Source organism: Macaca nemestrina, chromosome 3 (assembly GCF_043159975.1).
Source record: "Macaca nemestrina isolate mMacNem1 chromosome 3, mMacNem.hap1, whole genome shotgun sequence".
Lineage (NCBI taxonomy): Eukaryota > Metazoa > Chordata > Mammalia > Primates > Cercopithecidae > Macaca > Macaca nemestrina.
This window is the reverse complement of record NC_092127.1, coordinates 138,706,074-138,731,177: the sequence shown is the minus strand read 5'-3', so window position 1 is coordinate 138,731,177 and position 25,104 is coordinate 138,706,074. Positions and strand designations below refer to the sequence as shown.

At 40.5% G+C, this 25,104-nt stretch overlaps 1 protein-coding gene across 5 annotated transcripts in view; it reads left to right on the top strand.

The window, feature by feature from the left end:
• Positions 1-4,240: 4,240 nt before the first annotated feature.
• The window catches only part of LOC105477268 (SDA1 domain containing 1), a 40,123-nt gene continuing 19,259 nt past the window's right edge, over positions 4,241-25,104 (top strand). Inside the window, exons 1-9 of one of the 5 annotated variants that reach the window (XM_011733698.3) lie at positions 4,241-4,434; positions 13,112-13,216; positions 13,681-13,779; positions 17,077-17,187; positions 19,834-19,905; positions 19,985-20,085; positions 21,727-21,784; positions 22,416-22,490; positions 24,077-24,178. In XM_011733698.3, the coding sequence (XP_011732000.2) occupies positions 4,345-4,434; positions 13,112-13,216; positions 13,681-13,779; positions 17,077-17,187; positions 19,834-19,905; positions 19,985-20,085; positions 21,727-21,784; positions 22,416-22,490; positions 24,077-24,178 (813 nt within the window). In that variant the 5' untranslated portion in view covers positions 4,241-4,344. Of the gene's footprint in view, positions 4,435-4,529; positions 4,601-6,190; positions 6,340-13,111; positions 13,217-13,605; positions 13,780-17,076; positions 17,188-19,833; positions 19,906-19,984; positions 20,086-21,726; positions 21,785-22,415; positions 22,491-24,076; positions 24,179-25,104 lie in introns of those variants that run through there. The other 4 variants (XM_011733703.3, XM_011733702.3, XM_071093512.1 and 1 more) reach the window with 4 other exon arrangements.

The window sequence follows — 25,104 nt, the reverse complement described above, 5'->3', positions numbered from 1 at the left end:
GTCCCTCATTTCTCCAAAAAAAATTTAAAAATTAACCAGGCAGGATGGTGCACACCTATAGTCCCGGCCACTTGGGAGGCTGAAGCAGGAGGATAGCTTGAACCCAGGAGGTTGAGGTTACAGTGACCCATGATTGTGCCACTGAACTCCAGCCTGAGTGACAGAGCAAGACCCTGTCTCAAATAATAATAATAATAAAACAATGTATTTTAATCAGAAAAGGATGAAGACATGACTGGCTTTTCTGAACACAGTCAATATCATTGGTTTCTAATGAGCGAGGTAATAATAAGATCTAGTATCTTAGTATATGATGAGGCACTCTTCTTGATTTGCAAACAGATGTTTTCTTGTACCCTACATGGCAGAGATCAGAGAGAAAGGAGGCAGGCCTTCTTGTGTCTCTTCTTAAAAGGATGATAATCTCATCATGAGGACTCCAACTTAATGAACTAATTACCTCCTAACACCATCCCATTGGAGGTTAGGGTTTCAACATATGAACTTGGGGGTACACAATCATGCAGTTCATAACAGCCTTCTATGCCACTGAAGAACTTAACTTTTACTCTGAGTGAGAAGGGAAGCTGGAAGAATAACCTGTTCCATTTAAGGCTCTCTGACCACTACATGGAAATACAGTGTAAGCGGGTAAGGGAAAATGCAGAGAGACCAGTTAAAGGTCAGTTACCAAGTATGTTTCCAGGAGAAGGGAGAGAACAACTGTGTCCAATGTTGCAGGTTAAGAAAAATAATGAAAATTGATGTGATTGGTGACCTTGATAAAAAAAACAGTTTCAGTAGAATGGTAGAAGCAAAAGATTGATCGGCAGTTTCTTAAAAGTTACACATAAACCTATCATATTGATCCAGTCATTCTACTCCTAGACATTTACCAAGAGAAATGAACATTTATGTCCACATAGAGACTTGATGGCATGGCATGGTGGCTTGAGCCTGTAATCCCAACACTTTGGGAGGCTGAGGGGGGAGGATAATTTGAGGCCAGGAATTAAAGACCAGCCTGGACAACACAGTGAGACCCTGTCTCTAAAATGTATATATATATTTTATCTAAATATGTATCTATATATGCATATATGTATGTATATACGTGTGTGTGTGTGTGTGTATATATATATGACAGAGTCTTGCTCTGTCGCCAGGCTGGAGTAGCGCAGGGGCGCAATCTTGGCTCACTGCAACCTCCACCTCCTGGGTTCAAGTGACTCCCCTGCCTCAACTTCCTGAGTAGCTGGGACTACAGTTGCCCACCACCACGCCCAGCTAATATTTTGTATTTTTTAGTAGAGACGGGGTTTCACCATGTTGGCCAGGATGGTCTCCATCTCCTGACCTTGTGATCCGCCCACCTCAGCCTCCCAAAGTGCTGGGATTACAGGCCTGAGTCATTGGGCCCAGTCAAAAATATATTTTTTAAAATTAACTGGGCATGGTGGCACACCACCTGTATGTAGTCCTAGCTACTAGGGAGGCTGAGTTTAGGAGTTTAAGGCTGCAATGAGCTATGATGATGTCACTGCACTCCAACCTTGGTGACAGAGCAACACTCTATCTCTTAAAAAAAAGACTTGAAAATGAATGTTCACAGCCAAAATTGGAAACAACCCAAATATCCAGCAACAAGTGAATGGATAAACAAATTGTGATATGTCTATATGATGGAATATTACTCAGGAATAAAAGGAGTGAACTGTTGAGACATACAACACCATGGATACATTTCAAAATAATTATGCTAAGTGAAAAAAGCTTGACCTCAAATAATAGGTACTGTATGATTCCATTTGTACACAATTCCAGCAAACACAGACATATCTCTGGTGACAGAAAGCAGATGTGTGTTTGTCTGGGGATGGTGAGGCACAAGGAACCTTTGAGGATGATGGATATAGTCATTATCTTGATTGTGATGATGGTTTTATGGGTACATATGTATGTCAAAACTTATCTAACTGTTCACTGGGTAGTTTGTTGTGCATCAATTATATCTTAATAAAGCTGTAAAATTAAAAAACACATTATAATTTTAAAAATAAAGGATAGGATTTCACATGGAAGCAGACATGTGGCCTTAGATACCCAAATTATTTAACAACTTTAAAATATATATTCAGTTAGCCATTCTTACTCGTAGTGTTCTCACTTATCAGAAACAAACCCTGCCTTCCGTGCTGCTGGAGGTAAAATGAACTGACCTGTATGCCCTCCTTAGAATAGCAATTAAAGCCTTTCATGTCAGGACTATACAACCTCTCCCATCTCATTTTTTTCAGCTCCTTTCCTGCCGCACCCTGCCCTTCCAACCTTTAGTCACACCAAACTTGTGGCTATTGTTTCAAAATACCAGACATTTTGAAGTACCTGTATATAGACTTTTTTCTTTTCTTTTTCTTTTTCTTTTTTTTTTAATTTTAATTTTTTTTTTTTGAGACAGGGTCTCACTGTATTGCCCAGGCTGGCGTGCAGTGCTTCACTGTAACCTCAACCTCCTGGGCTCAAGCAACCCTTTTGCTTTGGCCTCCTGAGTAGCTTGGATCACAAGTGTGTGCCACCACGCCTGGCTGATTTTTTAATTTTTTGGTAGAGGTGGGGTCTCACTATATTGCCCAGGCTGGTCTTGAACTACCTGGCTCAAGTGGTCCTCCCACCTTGGTTTCCCAAAGTTCTGGGATTACAGGCTTGAGCTACCACATTGAGCCAGATTTTGTTTTGACAATGCTTTTTATGCCCTCACTAAAATAACCTAACCAAAAATATTTAATTTAAATCTATGCTTTTTAAAAAACTTTTATTGCTTACACTTATTTCTTCACAAGTAACTGATTTGATAATTAATAAATAAGTCATTCTCCAAATGCAACTGAATAACATGGTTTGTGGAGCATTCTTTATTTTGTGTGCAGGTGTGATTACAGAGTTCTTTTATCTGGGGCTCATGTTATCATGGTCACAGATGAGGTTGGCATTCTGTAAAATTGCTTTGGTTAAGCAGAACACTATCATCTGGCTATTTTGCCAGACCAGCAACCAGCTACCAGCTGTTAGGCTATGTTTTTTCTCCTGTAGTTACAATCAAGACTGCCTAGATTGAAATCTCATCTTCCCCACAGGCTATGAATTGCGGCAATCTCCCTGAGCTAGTTTCCTCTTCTGTAAAATGGAGATAACAATAGCACCTATTTTGAGGGCTGTTCTGAGGATTAAATAAGTTAATACAAGTGCTCAGAACAGTGCCTGGCACAGGGTGGGTAATTAGTTTTTTTTTTTTTTCTCTCTCTCTCTCTCTAATTGACAACACCCTACCTCATTCATTCAACCCTTATTGATTTTTCACACCTTGAGATTGTAGAAACGTATTCTCCTCTTCGAATTACCATGATCTGAATTAAAAACTCTGGCTGAGGAGTGCTTACGGAGCTTATAACGATGGTTGAACTTTAACGGATTAATTGCATTTCTTAATGGTCAACATGATCACATTTCATCCAGCACTCTTTTCCCTAAGGGTCACGCTAAGTTGAAACAACCAAAACCAAAATGAGAACATATCTAAAATCATACACATTAACTTATATGACCCTCCTTTCTCTTTTTTCTCCTAAGAGGGAATAGTGCTATCTAGTTTCCATAGTTCTTTTCAGTTTTGTTTTGTTTTTTATACGGAGTTTCGCTCTTGTTGCCCAGGCTGCAGTGCAATGGCGCAATCTCGGCTCACCGCAATCTCCGCCTCCCGTATTCAAGCGATTCTCCTGACTCAGCCTCCCTAGTAGCTGGGATTACAGGCATGCGCCACCACGCCCGGCTGATTTTGTAATTTTAGTAGAGACTGGGTTTCTCCATGTTGATCAGGCCGGTCTCGAACTCCCAACCTCAGGCCCGCCTTGGCCTTCCAAACTGCTGGGATTACAGTAGTGAGTTTCTAACTTTATACAGTGGGATTAAAAACAAACTATTAATCCTCATTTTGGTGCTTCATATGGGTGTCGGGATGATGACATATGCTAATACACGTGAAAAAATTCACATTTCAGATCCTTTCAGAAACGCTGGGAAGTAGTAGTAGCATATGCCCAACGGCGAGGGGCGGGACACTGGGGGGATAGCTCTCCAATATACCACAGAGCATTTTGGCAACGAGAATAATTTTGACATTCTGAGGCTTCCGTAGCATAATTCGCTTTAGGAACCGCTACGGTGTCCCCTGCCTAGCGTCCCATGTGCTGTTTCCGGTCATACCCGGAAACACGAGTGCAAGCTGTAGCTGGCCGGCCGTCTGAATTTTATTAAAAGTGCTCGCCGCGACGCTAGTCTGCAGCCAAAATGTCCAGCAGAAACAACAACAAGCTGCCCAGCAACCTGCCGCAGTTACAGAATCTGATCAAGCGAGACCCGCCGGCCTACATCGAGGAGGTGGGAGTGCGGCGCAGCAAACGCTAGAGGCCGGATGGTGGATAGTTGAGACGCCAGTGGGGGAAAGCATTAGAGTGGGGCTGGGATCCAGGCTCGCCGCCTATTCTGTTAGGTTCAGGGGTCCCTCCAGAGGAGAGAAGGGGTTGGGGAAGAGACATGCCTTACGGTTCGTTCCCCACCTCTTGAAAATCTGTTGCCCTTTGGATTTTCTACCTGCCCTGTAGACCCTGCTGCCGCTGAAACACCTTTAAAACCTCATTTTGTTTTAAGATATTTTTCTCCGACCGCACGGAGGTGGAGAGAGAGAGATGGGCCGCACCCAACCACCAACTTCCACTCGGGTTTCTCAACCTTTTTTCAGAAATCCCAAACTTGAATTAGTCGGTAACCCTTATTGAATCGTATGTTAGAATGCTTTCGATTGACGTCCGTTTCTGAGAGCCGGCTGTGTACCGTGGACTGTGCCAGGAAAGAGTGGGGGTTTCTCAAGCACAAGGGACAGACTCGGGAGCTTAGTATATGTAGTTAAGCCAGGATTCAAACTTACCGGAAACTGGCATGACTCGAATGTCAGAATTTGCTTCGGGAAAAGATTAGGTTGAAAAATTAGGCCCTCATTGTGATGGGCGTTGTACACTAACCTTATATAAGTTGTGAACATTAGGGGTGTTTGAACCCAGTACCGACAAAATGAAAGTGGTTTTGATGTATTAATCTGGCAGGTGCTTCCTTCGGACACCCATTTATCAGACAGGCATTAAACAGGTATCTCTGCTAGGTATTTACTGCAATTACATGTTTGTGCTTCTACCAGGTTGTGATTTGTTGAATGGCTAACACAATTACTCATTTTTTCATTGCCCTTCTCACTTCCCTCCTCCCCCAAATTTTCACATATAGATATTTTATGAGTGCTTTTTAACACATGGCAATCTCAGTGGCTTAGGTCACCAGTAGAGAGAGCCTCTCCAAGGATCAAGATAGTGGAAATAAAGAGTAGGAAACAAGTACAAGAAGTTAAGTAACATAGGCAAGACTTTGAGATGCTTAAAGCATTGTATAGCCATTCGCAAAGAAAGTGATAAGTTGAGAGTCCATATAATTCCGTTAGATAACTCGTCCTCCTGACTCTGTTGTTAACCAGTTGTGTAACCGAAGCGGGTTAATCGCTGAGCCTACATGGGTATTTTAATATGTAAGAAGGGGATAATAACTACCTCTTTAATTCGCTTAAGTATATATCCAAAATCACATATATAATACCTGCTGTGTGTTGTTATTCTAGGTAGGCATTGGGGTACAGTAATGAATAAGACAGGTAAGAAAGCATTCTTCTCTTGGACTTACATTCAAGTGAGGGTAGACTTACTATGGTAGAGACTATGAAGAAAGTAAAACTGGATGGGAATAGGTTAGAACTGGAGGCTGCTGGTTTAGATCCCGTAAACAGGGAAGGTGGCTCTGCAGTGATGATATTGAGCCAGGCAGGTCAAGAGCATTCTAGGTACAGGGAATAGAAAGTGCAGAAGCTACTGGTGGAAAAAAAGCAGAGAAGAAACCAGTGTAGCTAAAGTGTAGTCAGCATAGAAGAGAGCAGTGGAAGATCATGTAGGAAATGCAGGCAGGGATCAGATTATCCAGAGCCTTCTAGGCCCCGTTAACGAGTTTAGATTTCACTCTGAGTGCCTTGGGGAGTGATTGAAGAGTTTTAAGCAGGAGATTGACATGATCTGACTTATATTTATATTTTTTAAAGAGTTTACTCTGGAAGTAACATGTGGAATGGCTTGTAGAGGAACAACACTGGAAGCAGGGTAACTAATATAATGGATCTCAGAATAACCAGGCAAGGGATTGTGGTGTCACTGGAATTACGGACAAAGATTGGTGCTGTTCTACATGGAGGTAGGGCTAATAGAGCCTTCTGGTGGAGTGGATATGGGGGAAAAGGAAAAAAGATGGAATGAAGGATCACCCAAGTTTTTTATTTGTGTCTGGGTAGATGGTAGTGCCATTTACTGAAGTTCATTCATTTGACAAATGCTGTTAATCACCTGCTATATGCAAGGCACAATGCTGGGCCCTGGGACTACATAATATTGAGCTGTACCGATAAAAATTATATGCTCATTAAATGACATTCGAGTAGGGGGTGATAAACAATAACAAATAATATAGTATGTTAAATAATGAAAAGTGCTGTGAAAAAAAGACAATAGGAAAGTACTGATATATGCTGGGGGTGAGATGTTTATTGCAGTTTTAAATTGGATAGTTAAGGAAGGTCTTGAGATGGTAATCTTTGAGTGAACACCTGAAGGACATGAGGGAGAGCTGTGCATATGTGTAGGAAGAATGATCTAGGCAGAAGGAACAGAAGATATAAAGACTCTGGAGCAGGTATGCCTGGTAGGTTTCAGGAACATAAAGGCCAGGGTGGCTCCAAATGGGGAATGAGGAAAGGGGGTGAACTTGGGATTCTACCTCCCAATGAGATGGAAGCCTTTACGGGGTTTTGAGCAGAAGAATACATGAACCACCTTATATGAGAACAAGATCACTCTGACTTGAGGATAGACTGTATGTAGGAGGGCAAAGAGAGAAGCAGAGCCACCGCATAATAAGCTATTGGAATTATCCACAGCAAGAGATGATGCTGGGTTGAGTGGTGCCAGGGTGGTGGTAACAGGAGGTAGTAAGAAGGGTGATTAGATCCTGGATTGGATAGGTAGAGAAAGCCCTGGGGATTCCCAACATTTAGAGGCCAGTGAGTTTCTAAGTAACTGGGAAAAGGGACTGAGAAAGCAGCCAGTGAAGTTAGGAGGAAAACCATGAGGTGTTCTGGAAGCGGAGTATGGATGTTCCCAAGGGAGGGAGAGCCCAAGCATGTCAGATGCTGATGAGTCAAATAAGATGAATACCGAAAGTTGACCACCATTAAATTTAGCAACATGGGACCGGGCACCGTGGCTCACACCTGTAGTCTCAGCACTTTGGGAGTCCGAGGTGGGTGAATCACCTGAGGTCAGGAGTTCAAGACCGGCCTGACCAGCATGGCGAAACCTCATCTCTACTAAAAATATAAAAATTAGCTGGGTATGGTGGCGGGCACCTGTGATCCCAGCTACTGCAGAGGCTGAGGCAGGAGAATTGCTTGAACCCAGGAGGCGGAGGTTGCAGTGAGCCGAGATCGTGCTGCTGCACCCTAGCCTAGGCAACAAGAGTGAAACTCCATCTCGAAAAAACAAAACAAAAAATTAGTGACATGGATGTCATTGGCTACCCTGATATGAGCAGTTTGGGAAGAGGAATGGGTGCAAAAATCTGATTACAGAAGGTTTAAAAGCAATTGGAATATGATTCTATGTATACGAATAGAATATGTCCAGAATAGGTGCATCTATACGGACAGAAAGTAGATTAGTGGTTGCCAGAGTTGGGGATAAGGGGTGTAGGAAATAACTGCTAATGGATTTCTTTTGGTGGTGATGAAAAACTTACGATTGTACAACTTGGCGAATATACTGAAGAACTGAATTGTACACTTTCAAAGGGTAAATTTTATGGTATATGAATTATATCTCAATTTAAAGGATTTTTTTAAAAAGGAGGGCAATTAGCCAACATATATGGATATATGGACAACTCTTTAAAGGACTTTTTCTGAAGAGAGAAATGGAGTAGAAGGTACAGAGTAAAGTGGAATCAAGAAAGGATATTTTTTTTCCAAGACAGAGTCTTGCTTTGTTGCCCAGGCCAGAGTTCAGTGGTGTGATCATGGCTCACTGCAGCTTCAATCTCCTGGGCTCAAGCAATCCTCCCACCTCAGCCTCTTGGGTAGCTGGGACCACAAGTGTGCAACCACCATTCCCAGCTGATTTTTTTTGTAGAGATGAGATCTTGCTATGTTGCCCAGGCTGGTCTCCAAGCTGAAACCATGCAGTCTTTCTGCCTCAGCCTCCGAAAGTGCTGGGATTATAGGCATGAGCCACCATGCCCAACCAAGAAAGGTTTTTTTCCGTTTTGTTTTCTTTGTTTGTTTGTTTTTAAGATGGCAGAAAGAACAGCATATCTATATACTGATGGGGCAGAACCTATTGAGGCAGGAAATGGGAAGTGGGGACTAGTGAAGCAAAGACCTTGATTGAGTGACGTTACAGGGTTTAGAATCTAATGCACAACTGGAGGGGCTAGCCTTAGATGGTAGCCTGATAGCTTTTGTAATAGGAGAGAAGGTAAAGTATATGGGCACAGGAGAAGATAGGTGGTTGAATGGAAATTATTCTCAGATTGCTTATACTCCTGGTGAAATTGGAGATAAGATCATCTGCTGAGAATGAGGACAGGGAAAAAGTGAGGTTTGAGGACAGAATGCAAACTACGAAATGGTTGTCCAGAAAAGTGGGAAAGTGAAGGGACTGGAGAAATGTAATCAGATTGCTGGAGTACATGCAGGGCTTATTTGAGGTTTGTAGTTACAAATTTATGCCTATAGGCCCAGCTAATTGGGAGGCTAGGGCAGTTGGATTGATTAAACCCAGGAGTTTGATGCTGCATTGAGCCATGATAGCACCGCTGCACAGAAACCTGGGCAACAGAGCAAGACCTTGGCTCTAAAAAAAAAAAACTAAAATGAAAAAAATGAAATGACACCAATTAGCCGATTTTCTCCAACCATGTTCAGCTCTGGGAGCGTAGCTGTAGAGAGGGAAAGCACAGGGTGGGCATTTTACCAAATGGGTATAATGACGAGAGAAATGGGCAAGTGAGTTGAAGTATATGCATTAAGGTGATTGTAGTGATTGATCATGGAATTGAAGCTGGATGAGAAGGGAAGTTGGGGCGGGGGTTAGTTAGGTGCAGTGGAAAGGTGGTAGGCTTAGTGGACTATGGATTCTGATGAGATTGAAGGATCGTTGGAGTTTGGAAAATAGGAGATGTGGTTGGAGAGGAATATACCTCTGGTTGAGATTATGGAGTTGTAATATAGTTATTGGTAATGACAACAATTAGGGTGTGACCATGGAAGTGAGTGCTAAGATACAGTAAGTTCAAGATGATTAGAGGAGGAGAAGTCAGGGTAATGAGGGACCAGGGTATTGGAAAGATCCTCCATGTGGATACGAAATCACCAAGTATTGTAACAGGAATTGTGATAGAGAGTGAGAAGACAGTGAGCAAAGAGCTGAAATGTTCAAGGAATGTGAGGATAGCCCTAGTCTTTAGATGACTACAGGGAGGAATAGTGGGTCTTGTGGCATAAGATTCAAAGCTGGGGGTGAGTACAGTTAAGGAGGAGAAAGGATGTTAATCTGGAGGGATATGAGTGCTCTGGAAGTAGCACTGATAAACGAGGATGCCTACTGACTCATCCATGCTGGGAGAAGGAAACGATATAGCAGTGTGTCAGGAGAAAACCACTGTTCCCATAGAGCATCCGAATGACTGGGCTGTTTAAAAGAGATTCAGGTGCCTTGGCCCCACCCCAAGAGTTTCAGGATTCTAGTGGTATGAGGATTAGAGTGAGGGGGATGAGAGATGGCCAGAGAATACTGGGCTCTTGTGGTGACTGATGCACATAACGGGTGTAATGAGATTAGTCCTGATCATCTCAAGGTGGGTAAATAGTGTTAGCTGGGCTATGGGTGGGGTAGGGGAAGAACTGGGGTAAGGATTTTGTCAGGAGCATGAGGAGTTCTGCAGCCCTCTCCTCACTCCTATTCAGTGGAGGTGTGGGGTCAAGAGAGAAGTGGTTCTGTCTGAAGCATGTAGGGGCTTGACTTCTGTTCTTAGCAAAAGCTAGAGGCCTGGCAGTTTTGTTGGGGAAATCAAGTTATATTTTTTGACCATGCTAAGTTTACGATGTCTGTTTAGACACCTAAACAGAGATGTCAGACGGGTGACTGGATATGTGAATTGGGAGTTCACTGGACCAGGTAGGGATGATGAGAAAGAGTGTGTGTGTGTCACATAATTTAAAGACATGGACTATGTATGGGTGGAGAGTAGTTAGCTGTAAGGCATGGAACTGTGGAACTGAGGCCTGGTGAATTCCAACATTTGATTATCACGTGGCTGGTACAACTAAACATAAGTAAATGAGTTGATGTACATGAGGAGCTTAGCACATAACAAATGCTGAATAAGTGGAAGCTATTATTATTTCCATGCGTCTACTGCTATTGGCTGTTAACACATCCTGTCTAGAACTCTAACATAAAGTTTTACTTGATACTTAAAAGGGGAGCCAGGTGCTATGCCTCACACCTGTAATCCCAGCACTTTGGGAGGCTGAGGTGAGAGGATCACTTGAGGCCAGGAGTTTTGAGTCCAGCCTGGGCAACATAAAGAGACCCCATCTCTACAAAAAATAAAAATGAAAAATCAGCCGGGCATGGCGGTGAACGTCTGTGGTCCCAGCTGCTTAGGAGGCTGAGGCAAGAGGACCTCTTGAGCCCAGAAGTTTGAGGTGGCAGTGAGTTATGATTGTGCCACTGCACTCCAGCTTGGGTGACAGAGACCTCGGTTTTTTTTTTGTTTTTTGTTTTTTGTTTTTTTTTTAAGGTACCAAAACAGATACATGGATCAATAGAACAGAACAGAGGCTTCAGAAATAACGCCACACATCTACAACCATCTGATCTTTGACAAACCTGACAAAAACAAGCAATGGGGAAAGGATTCCCTATTTAATAAAACGTGTTGGGAAAACTGGCTAGCCATTTGCAGAAAGCTGAAAATGAACCCCTTCCTTACACCTTATACAAAAATTAAATCAAGATGGATTAAAGACTTAAATGTAAGACCTAAAACCATAAAAACCCTAGAAGAAAACCTAGGTAGTACCATTCAGGACATAGGCACAGGCAAGACTTCATGACTAAAACACCAAAAGCAATGGCAACAAAAGTCAAAATTGACAAATGGGATCTAATTAAGCTAAAGAGCTTCTGCAAGCAAAAGAAACTATCATCAGAGTGAATAAGCAGCCTATAGAATGGGAGAAAATTTTTGCAATCTGTCCATCTGACAAAGGGCTAATATCCAGAATCTGCAAGGAACTTAAACAAATTTACAAGAAAAAAACAAACAACCCCATCAAAAAGTGGGCGAAGGATCTGAACAGACCCTTCTCAAAAGAAGACATTTATGCGGCCAACAAACACATGAAGAAAAGCTCATCAGCACTGGTCGTTAGAGAAATGCAAATCAAAACCACGATGAGATACCATCTCATGCCAGTTAGAATGACAATCATTAAAACGTCAGGAAACAGCAGATGCTGAAGAGGATGTGGAGAAATAGGAATGCTTTTACACTGTTGGTGAGAGTGTAAATTAGTTTAACCATTGTGGAAGACAGTGTGGCGATTCCTCAAGGATCTAGAACCAGAAATACCATTTGACCCAGCAATCCCATTACTGGGTATATACCCAAAGGATTATAAATCATTCTACTATAAAGACACATGCACATGTATGTTTATTGCGGCACTATTCACAATAACAAAAACTTGGAACCAACCCAAATGCCCATCAGTGATAGACTAGATAAAGAAAATGTGGCACATATACACCATGGAATACTATGCAGCCATAAAAAAGGATGAGTTCATGTCCTTTGCAGGGACGTAGATGAACTTGGAAACCATCATTCTCAGCAAAATATCACAAGGACAGAAAACCAAACACTGCATGCTCTCACTCATAAGTGGGAGTTGAACAGTGAGGATGCATGGGCACAGGGAGGGGAACATCACACATTGGGGCCTGTCAGGGTCGGGCCCTGTTTATGTTAGCATTAGGGAGGGATAGCATTAGGAGAAATACCTAATGTAGATGGCAGGTTGATGGGTGCAGCAAACCACCATGGCACATGTATACCTACGTAACAAACCTGCATGTTCTGCACATGTATCCCAGAACTTAAAAGTACAATTTTCAAAAAGGGGTTGGAGGGGATTTTGACTGGAGAGCTTCATGTACTTGAGATGTAATTTATATTTCTGACTGCTGATTTGAGTGCTCTGCATACATGGACATGGTAGTAGGGGTCATTTATTTTTATTTTTATTTTGTGAGACAGGATGTCTCTCTGTTGCCTAGGCTGGAGCGCAGTGGCCTGATCATAGCTCACTGCAGTCTCAACCTCCCTGGGCTCAAGTGATTATCCCATTTCAGCCTGTTGAGTAGCTGGGATTACAGATGCACACCACCACACCCTGCTAATTTTTGTATTTTTTGTAGAGACAGGGTCTCCCTGTGTTACCCAGTTTGGTCTCGAACTCCTGGGCTCAAGTGATCCACCCACTTTGGCCTCCCAAAGTGCTGGGATTACAGGTGTGAGCCACTACACCCAGCAGTAGGGACCATTTAGATAGTAATTGGCAGAACAGGGCTACAGTCTGAATTTTGGGATTTATGTTTCTCTGTTCTTACACCGTGCTGCCTAAACTTGTAATGATAATTCTAAGGAAAGGGTCTTTAGATTATCTGTGATGTGCTCAGGTCTTTAAAAAGTGCACTTTGAAGAATGCAGATAAGGCAAAAGGAGTGTTTTTATATACTTTTGTAATATGTTTTTCTCCATGTGATTGTCAACAGTTTCTGCTAAGAATTTCTGCACTGAGAAGGTCATGTAGTAGAAAGTGACAAACTTAAATTTTATTTTTCTACAGTTTCTACAGCAGTATAATCACTACAAATCCAATGTGGAGATTTTCAAATTGCAACCAAATAAACCCAGCAAAGAACTAGCAGAGCTGGTGATGTTTATGGCACAGGTAAGAATACAATTTCTTAAATAAAGACCGGTGTTACACACAGTTTGCCAAATATTTTTTTCACTAGTACTCAACCTTATTCCACTGTGGAATGGGAACTTAATTAAAATATGTTTCTAACTTTCCCTTTTTGCAAATTTTATTTTCTCCCTATCATGAGTTAGAGAATGTCACTAAATCTTTTTGCAGAACTAACCAGGACAAAACTTTAAGACTGTTTTTTTTTTCTTCAAATTCTTCATAAAAGCAGGTACTAAATCATGTCATAAATATTACTAAGACTAGAGAAACTATAATAAGTGTTGGAGAAATTGACACGTAGAAGGAAAAGAAGGTTGTTTGAAACCATCTACTTCTATGAAACATAGCCTTTTACTCTCCTTTTGCAGAACATCCTAAATGTGTGCATCTGAATTATAGGAGAGAAAGAGAGAAACTTCAGAAGAGCCTTTGCTTTGTTACAGATTAGTCACTGCTACCCAGAGTATCTAAGTAATTTTCCTCAAGAGGTGAAAGATCTTCTCTCCTGCAATCATACCGTATTGGATCCAGATCTTCGAATGGTAGGACCAGTAGTTGGATGAATAAATTGTGCTGTGTTCATGTGTGCTGCGTTCATATATATTTAAATGAGAACAGCCTCTCTGCTAATTTTCTTTGGAAAATGTAAATTATTATATCGTTTCCTAAAAATCCTTCTATGGTTTCTCATTTATACTTAGAGTAGAACAGAAACTTAATAACCTGGCTCAAAGGTGCCTGCATCATCTGCTTCCTGCCTGTGTTTCTGATCTCCTGTTGTTTTCAGCTACACTGTGATCTTTCTATTCTTCTAGCACACTAACCCTGCAGGATGCTCTTTAACCTTTTGAGTAGATGATTTCTTCTAGTCGTTCACATCTCATATGCATGAAGAATCCTAATTACAACTTGTCATTTTTATAATGCTTAAATTAGTAAACTTATCCATTAGACAGTCAGTTTGAGCATTTCATCATTGTCCCTTTAGTGGTTGAGGTTGAGTCCTGGCTGACATTCCCTTTACCAGGCCCGTGTACCCATTTGCCCTACTTATTGTGAATGTCAGCTACTGGTGGCCCTCAGCTGCCCTTTCTCTGAAACACTGTCCTCAGCTAAATCGGAGTCCTAGTGCCTGGGAGGTGTCCTCCTACCCCAGTAGCCCACAGCCCATTATCATGTGGTACAGAAGCCCAGTGCATTACCTCAGGGTGGCTCTGACTCCATTGCAGGTTGTGCTCCAGTGCTTTCCTGTGATGGTACTAAAGCTAGTCTCCAGTCAAGGACACATCCTTGTTTTGCTTTGCTTGTCTCTGCACTATCCTCTTTCCTTCATTTCCTTTCTGAGATCATACCCCCAACAAATCACTTGTAATAAATCAGTCTCTGATTCTAGGGAACCCAACCTAAGACATTTCCAAATTTAATATGTCTGCTTTTCAAACCTCTTTACAGCAGATAAGTACACAAATATGATCAGAAAACTTGCTAATATCCTGTAGCAAAACTTGTAGAAATGCCAAGTCGTTAGATTAATCTTTGTTTTCCATTAGATTTTCTCAGGTTTTTTATATTTCTATCATTTTTGTACTACTTTAGGATTTTAGTAATTTGATTAGGCCAAAAAGAAAAAGAATACCATCTCATACAAGCCAAGGTTGCAGGTTCTGGATTGTCAACTGATTGACACTCAAGTGGTACATGGGACCTGGCAGCACAGCCCAAGGGACTCCAAACTTGAACCCCTAGTCTAAAGGCTTTTACCAATGTCATGTTACTCTTGAAGTCCTTGTAGCTCATAGAGATTTGATATTTTAGGTATAGAGACTTAATGGCTTTCCATGTAATTAGGATTTAAGTTTTATTTTCCTGGCAGTACCCCACCAAACTCGTCTGTGGGGATTATTAAATTAATAAATGTGCCAGGTGTACCTGTAGTCCCAGCTTCTCAGGAGGCTGAGGCAGGAGGATTGCTTGAGGTCAGGAGTTTGAGCCTGAGGTGTGATATGAGCGTGCCTGTGAATAGCCACTACACTGCAGCCTAGGCAACATAACGAGACCTTGCCTCTAAATTTTTTTAAAAATGGAAAAAAATGTGTATGTATATTTCTTTATAGTGCTTTATGATGATTAGTAGGTTTTTAAAAACTAATGGATATTTCCTTTGCCTGGAGATAAAGGATTGAGTCTGTATAGTTAGCATTGCTCTTTAGAGGAAGCGTTGAACACACTGGAAGAAGCTCTTTTTAATTGGTTATTGGGATAACCACCAATTCTTATCAAGCACTGTGCTTTCTTTCACCTGGTGTATTTGCTATTTTTCCAAGACTTTTTGAATCATTCCCAAGTTTTTGTTCACTCTGTCCTGCTTACACAGATAGAAACGTGGGGTTTTTTTGGAAGAAATAAAATAGCCATGTGTGGTAATTCTTACCTACTGAAATCAACAAAAATCAAGTTATATGTATTCCTTTGACATTATAACTACCTTTTATGTACTTTAAAACTTTTTTGAGCATTATTATTTTAATTACTTTATGTTCAGATTGTCACCACCTGGCCGGGGGGAGCTTCTTAGTCCTTTTAGCAATTTCCCTGATTTTTAAAATTTATTTTTTTATATATATATTTTTTATTTTTTATTTTTAGATAGGTCTCTCACTTAGCTACCCGGGCTGGTACAATCTTAGCTCACTGCAGCCTCAAGCTTCTGGGCTCGAGCAGTCCTCCCACCTCAGCATCCCAAGTAGCTAGGACCACAAGGTGTGTGCCACCACACTCTCTTTGTAGAGACAAGGTCTCAATACATTGCCCAGGTTGGTCTTGAACTCCTGGCCTCAAGTGATTCTCCCACCTCAGCCTCCCAAAGTGCTGAGATTATGGGTGTGGGCCACCATGTCCAGCCTTGCCCCTGTTTTTGAAAGCATCCTTGAATTCTGGCAGAAATAGTTCCAAATTTATTCTTACCATTTTTCCTGCCCCAAGACTTGGAATCAACTGTTCTTCAAGGATTGTATTTCATCTAATGAAGGAGAACATTCGAGGCCAAAATTTGGATGATAGGGCTACATGTAAGAATTGGTGTTAAGCAAGAGTGCCACTGCTGCTGGGCACTTCAGCTCATGCCTGTAATCCCAGCTACTTAGGGGGCTGAAGTAGGAGCATCATTTGAGGAGTTTCCAGGAGTTTGAAACCAGCCTAGGCAACATAATGAGACTCTATCTCTTAACAATAGAAAAAATAATAATAATAATAGCTGAGTACCTACGGTCCTGGCTAATCAGGAGGCTGAAGCAGGATCACTTGAGCTCAAGAGTTCAAGACTAGCCTAGGCGATATAGCGAGACCCATCTCAAAAAAAAAAAAAAGGCGTGGGGGAGAAGTGCAACAACTGCTGTTGGGCCATTCTTAGTGCTGATGATACGTCAAAAGAATGCCTCATAAGGTCACAAACTCGCATTGATTATTCCAATTTAGTGTATTATGTTGTTATCCCACCTGTCTTCATGGATTCAGGGTTTTGCCATATGGTGACACGACAAAGAGATCTTACTTGACCTCCCTGTGGCCCTCCCTCAGTCACTATTTATCAATTACGTAAACCCGTTTACTTCCTGTATGACACTTATTTTCTTAGATCCCACTTTTTATGTGCTTACTTGACTTGTCTGTCCTCCGTTCTGCTCTATCCCCAGTGTAAGCTCCATGAAGGCAGAGACTGTTCTGAATCCTACAATAGTATCTAGTTAGTAAAAGACATTAAGGTCTTGGGACATATATGCTCTATTTTCTCACCTTGTTAACTTTACCATTGTCTTATGGTATTTTTTTTTCTTCCCGAGACATTTTGCAAAGCTTTGATCTTGCTGAGAAATAAGAATCTCATCAATCCATCAAGCCTGCTAGAACTCTTCTTTGAACTTCTACGTTGCCATGATAAGCTTCTGCGAAAGGTAAAGAGCAAAAAAAAATTTCCCTGAATCTTCCTTGAGGCAACATAAAATTTTGTTGTCCCTTGAATTATCGATGCTTTACATTGTTGGATACAGTTAAGAATTACAATTACTTTAACAGAAAAAAAAAGCAACCATGTGTACATGCAGTATGGTGTTAATAGCCAGTATTTATTGAGTGCATACTTTGTGCCAGGCACTGCTCTCAGAGCTTTTGTGTATTTACTCATTTACTCACAAAGCCCTATGAGAGAGGGATCCTCATTATTATTATTCTTACTTTGCAGATGAAAAGGCTGAGGTTAAAGAGAGAGAGAGAGTAACTTGCCCACTCTCACACTGCTTCTTAGTGGTGGGATTGGATATAAGCCCAGGCTCTGGTTCCAGAACCCAAGCCTTTTACTGCTGCACCATACTGGCTGGCCAAATCAGGACATTGGTACTCACAGCTATAACTGGCCCACTCCCCCACACAAAACTTTTTTGTTGTTATTAACATGTTCCCACAAATTTGCATTTGGTTATATAACACTAGAAGCTGAAGATTTATGAAAGAAATTTAAGATGGAAAAACTTGGCTGGACACTGGCTCACATCTGTAATACCAGCATTTTGGGAGGCTGAGGTGGGAGAATCACTTGAGGCCAGGAGTTTGAGACCAGCCTGGGCAACATAGAAAGACCCCTTCTGTATTTAAAGAAAAAAAGGAAAGAAAAACTTAAGTTTACATTAATTAATTTAAAATTTTTTTCAAAGTATTAAGAGACTACCACTGTTTGATTTTAGCAGTTGTACTTCTTGGTCTAATGTAGGGGCCAGGCCTACAGGGTCTGTGGGTTTTTCTCCTCATGTGCGGAGACAAGAGATTGTAGAAATAAAGACACAAGACAAAGAGATAGAAGAAAAGCAGCTGGGCCTGGGGGACCACTACCACCAAGACATAGAGACCGGTAGTGGCCCTCGACGCCAGGCTGTGCTGATGTTTATTGGATACAAGGCAAGGGGGCAGGGTAAGGAGTGTGAGCCATCTCCAATGATAGGTAAGGTCACATGAGTCATATTTCCACTGGACAGGGAGACAGCTTACACCATTACTTCTGCATTTCAAAGACTTTTAGTACTTTCACTAATTCTGCTACTGCTATCTAAAAGGCAGAGCCAGGTGTACAGGGTGGAACATGAAAGTGGATCAGGAGCGTCACGCTAAAGCACAGCATCACAGGGGGTCAGTTAGGCCTCCAGATGACTGCAGGTGGGCCTGACTGATATCAGGCCCTCTACAAGAGGTGGCAGACCAGTCGTCTCTAACTCTCCCGGGGAAAGGGAGACTCCCTTTCCCAGTCTGCTAAGTAATGTGTGCCTTTTCTAGGCACTGACGCTACTGCGAGACCAAGGTCGGCTAGGTAACAGGCATCTTCCCAGACGCTGGTGTTACCGCTAGACCAAGGAGCCCTCTAGTGGCCCTGTCCAGGCATAACAGAAGGCTCACACTTGTCTTCTGGTCACTTCTCACCGTGTCCCTTCAGCTCCTATCTCTGTATGGCCTGGTTTTTCCTAGGTTATAATTGTAGAGCAAAGATTATTATAATACTGGAATAAAGAGTAGTGCTACAAATTAATCATTAACATTATTCATAAGTAATCATATCTATAAGCTATTTTTAGTACAACTGTTCTTATTATATATATTTTCCTTATTATACTGGAACAGCTGGTGCCCTCGGTCTCTTACCTCGGCACCAGGGTGGCTTGCCGCCCACAGTCTAATTTGTGGAATGAAAGTGGTCCATGGGAGCATGGTGTGGGCACCAGTGATATGTGCATTCACAGTATTTTCCTGCATGCAGTTAGGTGCTTAGTAAATTGGAGCATTTTTTTTAATAACACTTTTATTGAGGTATAATTTACGTAAAATTCATCCACTTAAAGTATACAATTCAGTGTTTTTTAGTGTATTGACAGAGTGGTACAACCATCACCACAATCAATTTTTGAACATTTGTCACCCCCAAAAGAAACTCTATTCCAAGTAACAGTTAATCCTGTTCCTCATCCCCTTTAGCTCTAGGTAATCACCAGTTTACTTTGGGTCACTATAGATTTGTGTGCTTTGGAAATTTTATATAAGTGGAGTCATACAATATGTGGTCTTTAGTGACTAGATTCTCTCACTTAGCATAATGTTTTCGAGTTTCATTCATATTGAATTTCAAGATTCATTCACATTGTAGCGCATATCAGTACTTTATGCCTTTTCGTTGCCAAATAATATTCCATTGTGTAGATATAACACATTTTGTTTATCCATTCATCAGTTAATGGAAACTTAAGTTATTTCACTTTTTGGCCACTGAATAAGGCTGCTATGAACGTTTGTATGAACACTGATGTTTTCATTTTCTTGGATATATACCTAGGAGAATTGTGCTGTATTACATGAAACTCCATGTTTAACCTCTTAAGGACAACTTTGCTTTGCTTTGTAGTTGCTTTTTTTGTTTGTTTGCTTGGTTTGGGTTTCTTTTGTGATATAATGAAAAATAGGTAAAATTAAGTCATCCTGTATTTTCATACTGTTCTCCAAATATGGCAAGGTTAAAAATGTTGGTTAGGTTTAATGTATATGTTTTTGTTTCTTTTCCTCAGACTTTATACACACATATTGTGACTGATATCAAGAATATAAACGCAAAACACAAGAACAATAAAGTGAATGTAGTAAGTACTCTTCTGTTTTCCATTTTTGCAGCATTGTACCATCAGTGTATTAAGTCTTCTTTCTCCTCCTTTTCTTCAGGTATTGCAAAATTTCATGTACACCATGTTAAGAGATAGCAATGCAACCGCAGCCAAGATGTCTTTAGATGTAATGATTGAACTCTACAGAAGGAACATCTGGTAGTGTATATATATTTGTCTTATGAGAAGTAGACTCTTTTTTCATTTGTAATTAATGCAAAGCACATATACAAATACTTTTCTTGAGTTTGAGCTCTTTAATATACCTCTGTCATGGATTGAAGTTGGAAGTAAAAATAGAGGCAATTCAAATGACTAATAACATTGGTTATCATTTCTTGAGCATCTACTGAGGTTGGGCACTTTGACAGGACCTCACTTAGAACAGCTTGAGAACAGAAGATGTGGCTTATGTGGAATTATCCCCATTTTATAGGTAATGACATGGAAGTTCTTAGAGTTAGTAAAAGTTTAGCTGTTAAGAGGCAGAGCTGAAATTCAAACCCAGATCTAACTGACTCCAAAATCTGTGCTCTCTCTTCTGCCACTCTGAAGATTTTCAAGTCAGTTCATCCTATTTATATAAAATATCATGCCTTATATACTTCAGTTTGTTGATACAGTGTCCCCAACTCATTTCTTTTGCTTTTCTTATTGACTTATTTTACTATAAAAGTAATATTCATTACAGCAAAACATTTGGAGAAATTTAAAAAGTGGTTTTAATCAATTACTGTTAGTATTTATGATATTTCCACCCAGTCTTTTGTTCAATGTGAATTTTTAAATATGGTTGAAATTTTTCTATATTATAGTTTTTAATCATTTATTTTTTATTTTTTAATTAAATTATTTTATTTATTTATTTATTTATGTATTTTGAGAAACTCTTGCTCTGTCACCAGGCTGGAGTGCAGTGGCATGATCTGGGCTCACTGTAACCTTTGCATCCTGGGTTCAAGCGATTTCCCTGCCTCAGCCTCCTGAGTAGCTGGGGCTACAGGCACGCACCACCACACTTGGCTAATTTTTTTTGTACTTTAGTAGAGACAGGGTTTCACCATGTTGGCCAGGATGGTCTCGATCTCCTGACCTCGTGATCCACCTGCCTTGGCCTCCCAAAGCCCTGGGATTACAGGTGTGAGCCACTGCACCCAGCCTATATATTATAGTTTTTAAATTCTCGATTATTATTGTTTTTTGTTTCTTTTTTTGAGACAAAGTCTTGCTCTGTTGCCCAGGCTGGAGTACAATGGTGTGATCTTGGCTCACTGCAACCTCTGCCTCCTGGGTTGAAGCAGTTCTCTTGCCTCAGCCTCCCAAGTAGCTGGAATTACAGGCGCGCACCACCATGCCTGGCTAATTTTTTTGTATTTTTAGTAGAGATGGGGTTTCACTATGTTGATCAGGTTGGACCTGAACTCTTCCTTGGCCTCCAGTGATTCGCCTGCCTTGGCCCTCCAAAGTGCCGGGATTACAGGCACAAGCCACTGTCCCAGACCTTCTCAGTTGTTTTTTTTTTTTTTTTTTTCTCTTGACTAGCTTCCTACATCATTAAAAATTCTTTAAATACTCCATGTTAATGGCTGCAAATTTTGTCATAAGTCTGGGCTAAAATCTAATGAAATGTTTTACTTGTGGTTGACTAATTTAGCAACCCATATCTTTTTGAAATATGACAATTTGGGAATTCTGGTATGTCACAGACATTTGTTATATTGTTCATTTTGTGCCATTTTCTGTGCTATGAAATACGGTAGAATGAAAATTTACTTCAAAGCATTCATTGTCTTCCCCCAGGAATGATGCCAAAACTGTCAATGTTATCACAACTGCATGTTTCTCTAAGGTCACCAAGGTGAGCGCCCGTAGGGCTGTGTGTAAGCTCTGTCTGTGGGTAGTCTGCTTTCTGCACGCAGTTAGAAGAAAGCATCACTCAGCATAAACTGCATGCCTGCACACCAGGCGTGCAGTGATGTGCAGATGTGGTTTATGTTAAGTGATGCTTTCTTGGTTCCTATACTGCTTTCCTGGGTCATCTGAACTTTAAGAGTCAATAGAATTATGAGTTTTAAAATTGCTATGTAATAAATGATAGCCTCAGTGGTTTTTTAATGTTTTCTCTTGTGATTCTTGATTTCTATTGGGCTTAGGCACTGCTAAAAGAAATTTAAGGTCAATGTTTGACTTTTGTCTGTTAGAAGGGCTATAATGTCACTTTTCTTATAGAGGATGTAGAAATTCTTGACAGTCTTGAAGGATGACTATATACAGCCTAGCAGTGTTTATCTAGTTTTTTAAATTGACTATTTATTAGAGAAATAACATAAAAACAATTGTAATTAAGAAAAAATGAGCAAAAATCCCACCACTCTTTGAATTTGTTTTTTAGATCTTAGTTCATGCATGTGTATAAAGCATGGTCAAAAGGATTTATTCTTTGTTTTAAGCTGAATCAAGTAGCTGACTTTTTTCTCATTGGTCTTTAGATATTAGTTGCCGCTTTGACATTCTTTCTTGGGAAAGATGAAGAAGAAAAACAGGACAGTGACTCTGAATCTGAGGTTAGTTTAATCATAGCTGCTTCTGAATCTTACCTTTCATTATGGCTCGGAGTGCACATTGTAATGTCTATGACTGCTGAAGTTAGAATGGAACTTAGATGACACCTTTGCCCTTCTATTTAATTCTGCCATGCTATTTTACTCTACTTGGAATTTGTCACTTGTATTCAGTAAGATTGGTTAAATAATTAATAAAACAGATTTATTTGACCTTGATCTTAGTTCTAAAGTTATACCTATATCTCACTATGTAAATTTAGGATGAAAATTGTCACCACCATATTTTTGAGGAAGAAAAAAATCAAGATTCATGATGGCATGAAATATTAAAATAATAATTTCTAAAAAAAAAAAATTATTCTTCCCCATTTTAGTATTTTGGTAACCAAAGTACTGGAATATGTGATAACATCTTTTAAACAGTGTATATATTTTTACTGTAAATGGCAACCTAAATAACAAAAAGAGAGAAACTCTCTAAAAGCAAATGATACTTATTTCAGAATAGGGCAGTGGGAATACATATGCCGTAGTAAACTATGTACATATTTGTAAAGGAAGAAAACAGTTTTTGTTTTGTTTTGTTTTGCTTTGTTTTTCGTTTTGGAGCCACGGACCTTCACAGTGAGTATTACAACTCTTAAAGATGGCACGGACCTAAACAGTGAGTGGTAGCAAGGTTTATTGTGAAGAACGAAAGAACAAAGCTTCCACAGCGTGGAAGGGGACCCGAGTGGGTTGCCCGACAACAGTTTTTAAAGGAAAAATGAGGGCTGGGTGCAATGGCTCACACCTGTAATCCCAGCAATTTGGGAGGTTGAGGTGGGCAGATCACTTGAGGTCAGGAGTACAAGACCATCCTGGCCAACATGGTGAAACCTGTCTCTACTAAAAATACAAAAATTTGCCAGACATGGTGGTGTGCACCTGTAATCCCAGCTACTTGGGAGGCTGAGGCAGGAGAATCGCTTTAACCTGGAAGGTGGAGGTTGCAGTGAACTGAGAGCACGCCATTGCACTCCAACCTGGGTGCCAGAATGAGACTTCATCTCAAAAAATAAAAAAACAATTAGTGCTGCAGTGAAAATCTTTGTATGTACCTGTTTGTGCACACATAGGCATATTTTTTCCACTGATTTTTTTTGTTTTGTTTTGGTTTGGTTTTTTTTTTTTTTTTTTTCTTTTTTTTTATGAGACAGGCTGGAGTGCATTGGCATGATCTCAGCTCACTGTAACTTCCCGCTTCCGGGCTCAAGTGATGTTCCTCCCTCAGCCTCCTGAGTAGTTAGGATTACAGGTGTGCGCCACCAAGCCCAGCTAAGTATTTGTGTTTTTAGTAGAGACACAGTTTTGCTATGTTGGCCGGGCTGGTCTCAAACTCCTGGCCTCAAGTGATCCACCCACCTTGGCCTCCCAAAGCGCTGGGATTACAGGCATGAGCCACCGCGCCTAGCCTAAAAGTAGTATTCATTTTTAATAGCTGTGTGCAAAGAGTATAAGAACCAAGAAGGGACTGAAAGGTTTACTCTTTCATTCTGTGCAGATTTTCCTTATTTACAAATTTTACAAAGTAATTTCTTCTTTAGGATGATGGACCAACAGCAAGAGACCTGCTAGTACAATATGCTACAGGGAAGAAAAGTTCCAAAAACAAGAAAAAGTTGGAAAAGGCAATGAAAGTGCTCAAGGTGGGACTTGTATCTGGAAAATGAAATAGGAGTGAAGAATATGTTGTTTTTAGCCAGAGCTTTTAAGAATTTAAAATCAGAGTACCATTTTCAGAAAACTTAGAAATGTGTGATGAATTTTTCAGCACTAATATTTTAGATGAATAAATGTATTCAGCTCTAGCAAAATCGGTGACTTGGATAAATTAGTTTAATTAAATTCACTTTTTACTTATTCTGATCAAGGTGGCTTGTATTATGGTATCTTTTCTAGACACGTTTTGTCAGAAGAGTACATAAATGCAGTACATTCAATATTTTTGTAATTATTTTGAAAGTCATTAATTTTGCCCTTATGTGTTTATTAATTTTATTAGTTCGTTTTCACACTGCTATAAAGAACAGCCTGAGGCTGGGTAATTTATCAAGGAAAGAGGTTTCATTGACTCAGTTCTGCATGGTGGGGGAGGCCTCAGGAAACTTACAATCATGGCGAAAGGCAAAGGGGAAGCAAGGCTTGTCTTACATGGTTGCAGGAGAGAGAGAGAGCACTACAGGGGATCTGCCAAATACTTTTAAACCATCAGATCTTGTGAGAACTCACTATCATGAGAATAGCATGGGGAAAACTGCCCCTATGATCCAATAACCTCCCACCAGGTCCCTCCCTCCAGGTCCCTCCCTCGACATGCAGAGATTACAGTTTGAGATAAAATTTGGGTGGGGACACAGAGCCAAACCCATATTATTAATGTTTGCATTTCCTAATTCCTGTAAGTCTCATAGGTGCTAATGGTTGGAACACATTCCCCACATTTAATCTTAAAAGGCAAAAACCAACTTTAATTCTTCTAGTTGAAAATGTTTTTAGAACAAAGTTTTTTTTCTTTTTAAGGAGTCTAATGGACTTATAACAGCCTTATTAGCGCATTAAGTTCTAAGGGCAT